The sequence below is a fragment of the Triticum dicoccoides genome, chromosome 5A (genome assembly GCF_002162155.2).
Source record: "Triticum dicoccoides isolate Atlit2015 ecotype Zavitan chromosome 5A, WEW_v2.0, whole genome shotgun sequence".
Classification (NCBI taxonomy): Eukaryota; Viridiplantae; Streptophyta; class Magnoliopsida; order Poales; family Poaceae; genus Triticum; species Triticum dicoccoides.
The window spans coordinates 711405242-711410515 of record NC_041388.1 but is presented as its reverse complement, the minus strand read 5'-3'; the positions used below and the strand labels follow the sequence as shown (position 1 = coordinate 711410515).

The 5274-nt window shown below is 46.5% G+C and overlaps 1 protein-coding gene across 1 annotated transcript; it reads left to right on the top strand.

Moving 5' to 3' along the window:
- Positions 1-531: 531 nt before the first annotated feature.
- Positions 532-4782, top strand: LOC119298602 (L-gulonolactone oxidase 2-like). Its single transcript, XM_037575942.1, has 2 exons — positions 532-1185; positions 3654-4782. The coding sequence occupies exons 1-2, from the start codon at positions 532-534 to the stop codon at positions 4725-4727; spliced, it is 1728 nt and encodes a 575-aa protein (XP_037431839.1). The 3' UTR covers positions 4728-4782.
- The last annotated feature ends 492 nt before the right edge of the window (positions 4783-5274 follow it).

Genomic DNA, 5274 nt, shown 5'->3' with positions numbered 1-5274 from the left:
TCATAGATGAAGTTTTACATCTTCGGTCAAAAGTTTTTGATAAAAACTAGTTGGAGGCTTTCTGTATTTTGGTGACAACGAATGTTAAAGAAAGGAGGTTTTTAATCCACACTTGGTGACGACAACCCAACTATTCAAGCAAGAATTGATGTTATAGCCGCCTGCAAGTTGACTTGTGGGCACATTCTTTTGGTAAGTCATCACATTATTGCTCGTGAAACGCTAAAGAATAATTGGTCTAAAGGTATAAACAAGGGGGGAGTTCATAAAATTTTCGCCACTGTTACTATACTCCGTGCATGGGCGGCTTGCTTTTGTATTCAAAGAAGCTCGTGTAGTCTTCGCGTCTGTAATGTTTTTTACGTCTTGTAATGTACGCACCCACCGTAGATACATTGACTTTGCATGCATTGACTTTGAACGAGCGTGTCTAGCTAGTTTAACAAGTGACGAATATGCTGCACAGCGTGCCGTGAGCTTGACCAAGCTATATAGCTAGCATTGAATGCCTTGGTTAGTTACCTTAGCATAATGGTGCTTACGGTTCTCCTCCTGGTGCTCCTGGCCGGCCTCGCTGGCTCGAGCCCTCCGCCGGAGCCTGTGGTCTGTGCGCGCGGCACGTCCGACTGCACTGTCTCCAACGCGTTCGGCTCCTTCCTGGACCGCACCGTCTGCCGCGCGGCCAGCGCCACCTTCCCGCGCACCGAGAAGGAGCTGGTCGCGGCCGTGGCAGCCGCGGCGGCGGCCAAGGGCAAGGTGAAGGTGGCCACCAAGCACTCCCACAGCTTCCCCAAGCTGGCCTGCCCCGGCGGCAGCGATGGCACCATCATAAGCACGGAGCGGCTCAACCGGGTGGTAAGCGTCGACCTCGCCAAGAGGCTTATGACGGTGGAGAGCGGCATGGTGCTCCGGGACCTCATCCAGGCGGCCTCAGCAAAAGGGCTCGCGCTGCCGCACTCGCCGTACTGGTCGGGGCTCACCATAGGAGGCCTGCTGGCCACGGGCGCGCACGGCAGCTCGCTGTGGGGAAAGGGCGGCGCCGTGCACGAGTACGTGGTCGGGATGAGGATCGTCACGCCGGCGCCGGCCAGCCAAGGGTTCGCGGTGGTACGGAAGCTCTGCGCGGACCATCCTGACCTCAACGCCGCCAAGGTCTCCCTTGGCGTCCTAGGCGTCGTTTCCCAGGTACGTGAAAAGTCCAACTTGTGTGCATAACTAGGGGGAAATTTCACTTATGCATAAGGGATAAATAGTACTCTAGTACTTCGCACCCCTATACGAACAATTTGTTAAAAAAATATCAAGAAATTTGAAAAAAAATCTAGAATTTTGGGATATCAAACGTGGGTTCCCGATGTACTCCCATCTGAAATTTTGTGAAAAAATATTAGAAAACGTATTCGTGGCAAGAACGACAAAAACTTCCTATGTATAGCAAAACATTGTTTGGGTGGATTTTTGTTCGGACAGTAATTCCTTCGCCACGGATACATTTTTTAGTATTTTTTTCCATGAAATTTCACACAAAATAGATTGGGAAACCAGGTTTGATATCTCAAAATTTTAGATATTTTTTAATTTTTTAGGTATTTTTTATAATTATTTTTCGTATAGGGGTGTGGAGCACCCATGTGTTTCTGTGTATTTTCCGTGCATTCCGCCGCCTTCTACAATTAACACGTGTCCTATGCGAAAGGAACAAAGAAACATACGTGTCCTTGTCCTTGCCTACTCTTTAAGGCTTCTCATCCATACGTTATCTTCTCCTTCCCGCTTCAGGACTGCCACCGCCAGTGAACATTGGAGGATGCCGCAGGCCATCCTTTCTCCTCTCCTCCTTTTTCTCTCCAGCCCCCTCCTCTCCCAGCCTTCGTATGCCCGCTCGCAGCCATGGCCGCCGCTCGAGCGCGCATGCCTGAGCTCCACTCTGGCCACTGTCGGCCCAGCTATGCGGCTTCAGCCTCCCCTCTCGTCCTCTGTTCGTCGTTTTGGCCGGTGATATTTTTGTATACTTGCCGCAACAAGTGCCTTGTTGCAAAAGTCTTCCCGCAATATTATCTCTGTTGCAGAAAATTCTTGATTCACACCGCATATGACATCATCATTTTCAGTGAAAAAATTTCTGCAACTTTATTCATGTTGCAAAACTCCTCCCACAACATCATCTATGCTGCAGAAAAGATGAAGGCATAAAAAAATTGCACAGCACCTTTGTTGTTAAAGTCCTCCGGCAACATCATCTATGTTGCAAAAGAAGTTGAAGATAAAAATAATTAAAAAAATCAGCAAAAATAATGGCACGGTGGTTTTGCCACAAAGCAACTGTTGCTGAGGGAGCTGTGAAACATCTACCTTGTTGCAATTCATGACACACCTCATTAAGAAGATCTGACAATTATTTGTGTCTCAATCCAACGGCGCAGGAGATGGCGGATGTTTTCAGTTAATCCACCGGTGGACGCGTAGCGTCGCCCATTTGGTTAACAATCCGGTAGCACTTTTTAAATAAAGTAATCACACATTTTTAGGAAAAAAGTGCAACTTTAGCATTACAAAAATTTACATCAACCAGGTTGCACATTTGAATGTGTAACCAATTGCCCATTTCATTAGTGTCCAGATTTAATATTACAAAAGTGCAAATAGCATAAAAAATAGCAAATTAAATTCCCATGTGATATATTTAAAATATAACTAGAACAAAAAAATCAATATTAGTTGGAAATAATGTTGGAGGATTCTTCAATGGAACTAAGCAAAACAAATATGTGCAACTCTAGTGTATCAAAAAAGTGGAAACATGAAGAAAAAAACAAGAGCAAAGAAGAACATGCAATAGCAATTAAATTTTCATAGAAATGGAGCTTTAATGTTCTCCAAATGTGCAAGTTAGTAATAATAACAACAAAAACAAAAACAAAAGGTATTAAAAAGCAAGCAACAAAATAGAAATATGAAGGTGAAAAAGCAACATCACCTTTTTAGGATACGAACATCTTATATATAAACTCCCTACCCAATGTAGAAAACTGAAAAGGCTCAGAACATGAAGAAAAGGCTGGATACAGTCCGTTCTGTCTCACATGCGTTGTAACATGGAGACCAGAGAGTCCTCACGTCTCCTGAGAATTAACTATTTCTCAGGCCACTGGAAATTAGCAAATCCATTTTTCCTGAGAGATATCAGGGATTATACATTTTTGGCGAAAAGGATCAGACCTATTATAAAATTACATTGGAAGTATAAAGCATTTCAAACATAATAAATATTATATCAAGACTTCCAGACCACCGAACGACCACTATTGTGGCATAAAACGAGCTGTCGACGTGCCGAAAGAATGGATGGGGCTGTGATCTCGTCAGAGAGTAGGTAGATCAACACCATGGATCTAGCTCCTAGTGTTTCACGCGAAGGAGGAAGGAGGAATAGAAAGTTTTCCGATTAGCCCACTCTCAAGGTCCCACTCATCTCAGCTTGAGTTATTAGGATTTAGGTGTTGATGCGCCTAATGGCCCAAGGTTAACTCTTGAAGTACAACTAAAGAAATTAGAAGTCCAATTAACTAGTTGTGCTAATTTATGGAGTATATCTAGCAAATTAATTAATCAACTATTTATCCTAGATTTTTCTTAACAATGCATATATCCAGGTTACACTGGCATTGCAGCCGATGTTCAAGCGGTCGGTGACATTTGTGACACGTGATGACTCAGACATGGCGGAAAAGGCGGCCAGGTGGGGCGACCTCCACGAATTCGGCGACATGGCGTGGCTACCACAGCTCCGCAAGGTCATTTACCGTGAGGACGACCGTGTGGCCATCAAGACGGTGGGCCACGGCCTCAATGACCACCTAGGATTCCGCTCCAACCCGACGGCCTCACTCATCAGAGGCAGAGTCACAATGGAGCTTCTCGAGAAGAACATCAATGCCATCGCCCGGTGCAAGGCGGCAAATGCGACGGTATCGCTATTCGAGACAGCAGCATATGGGTTCACCAACAACGGCAGCATGTTCACTGGGTACCCAGTGGTGGGCTTCCAGCACCAGATCCAAGCGTCCGGCGCATGTCTCGGTAGCCAAGAAGATGCACTCCTCACCTCATGCGCATGGGACCCACGCATCCGGGGAACCTTCTTCTACACCAATGGCTATAGCATCGCGCTCTCTAGGGTGCCAGCGTTCATCGCCGACATGCAACAGCTACGTGACCGTAGCCCGCTATCCTTTTGTGGAATCGACGCCAGTATGGGAATGCTCCTCCGCTACGTCAAGGCATCCTCTGCCTACCTTGGCAAACCAGAGGACTCAATCGACTTCGATATATCCTACTACCGGAGTTACAGCAAGGGTGAGCCCAACCCGCACTATGACGTGCTCGATGAGCTCCAGCAGATGGCGCTGCACAAGTACAACGCCATCCCGCACTGGGGCAAGAACCGTAACTTTGCCTTTGAAGGCACAATGGCCAAGCACCCCAAGGCAGACAAGTTCCTGGAGGTGAAGCAGAGGTATGACCCTGATGGGATCTTCTCCAGTGAGTGGAGCGACCAGGTTCTCGGTATCAATGGGAGCCCGGCCATCTTCGAGAAGCGTTGCGCCATCGAGGGGCTGTGCATCTGCTCAGATGACTCACACTGTGCACCAGAGGAGGGCTACTACTGCCTCCCAGGGAAGGTGTACACGGACGCAAGGGTCTGCTCGTTCCAACCCGCTTTCTGATGTGTTTAGAAGGATATTTTTGTGAACATGATGTTTTCCCTTTCCTGGTTCATTGTGGCATGTGGTGACAAAAATAAATCTCGTCCAATGTGAAGTTGCTTCTTCACCAGGACGGATGTTGGTTGGTTTGATATAATAGTGTTTTCCATTTTGGTTTATGTTTTGTTGTAATTCTGTTATGTTATCCTTCGATGCAATCCTGATCCCAAGTTAATTAGGATGCTCGTATGGAAAATAACTTTGAAATTTTGACATGTTGATCTGGTTTTCTTGCAAGTAGTTTTACTTCGGCCAATCAATTGTCCCGGTTTCTTGCAGGTAGTTTATGTTTTGCCGGAGTAGCAAGGGCTCATCTTGTACCTTTTTCTTGAAAGTCCAGTCACGCCCTGTGAAACCGATCCCACATAAGACGCATACATCGACCACCTCACGAAACCCCATATCATCGCTGATGAATTTTAGCAAGTCACAATGGGATAAATTTATGAAGTCCCGCATTGTTGGGGATATCCCCACAGTTTGACCCGGCCAGGAGGTATAACCCGGC

Coding starts and splice junctions, on each gene's coding strand:
- LOC119298602 (XM_037575942.1), top strand. CDS start 532: ATGGTGCTTACGGTTCTCCTCCTGGTGCTCCTGGCCGGCCTCGCTGGC. Junction 1,186..3,653: donor TCCTAGGCGTCGTTTCCCAG/GTACGTGAAAAG, acceptor GCATATATCCAG/GTTACACTGGCATTGCAGCC.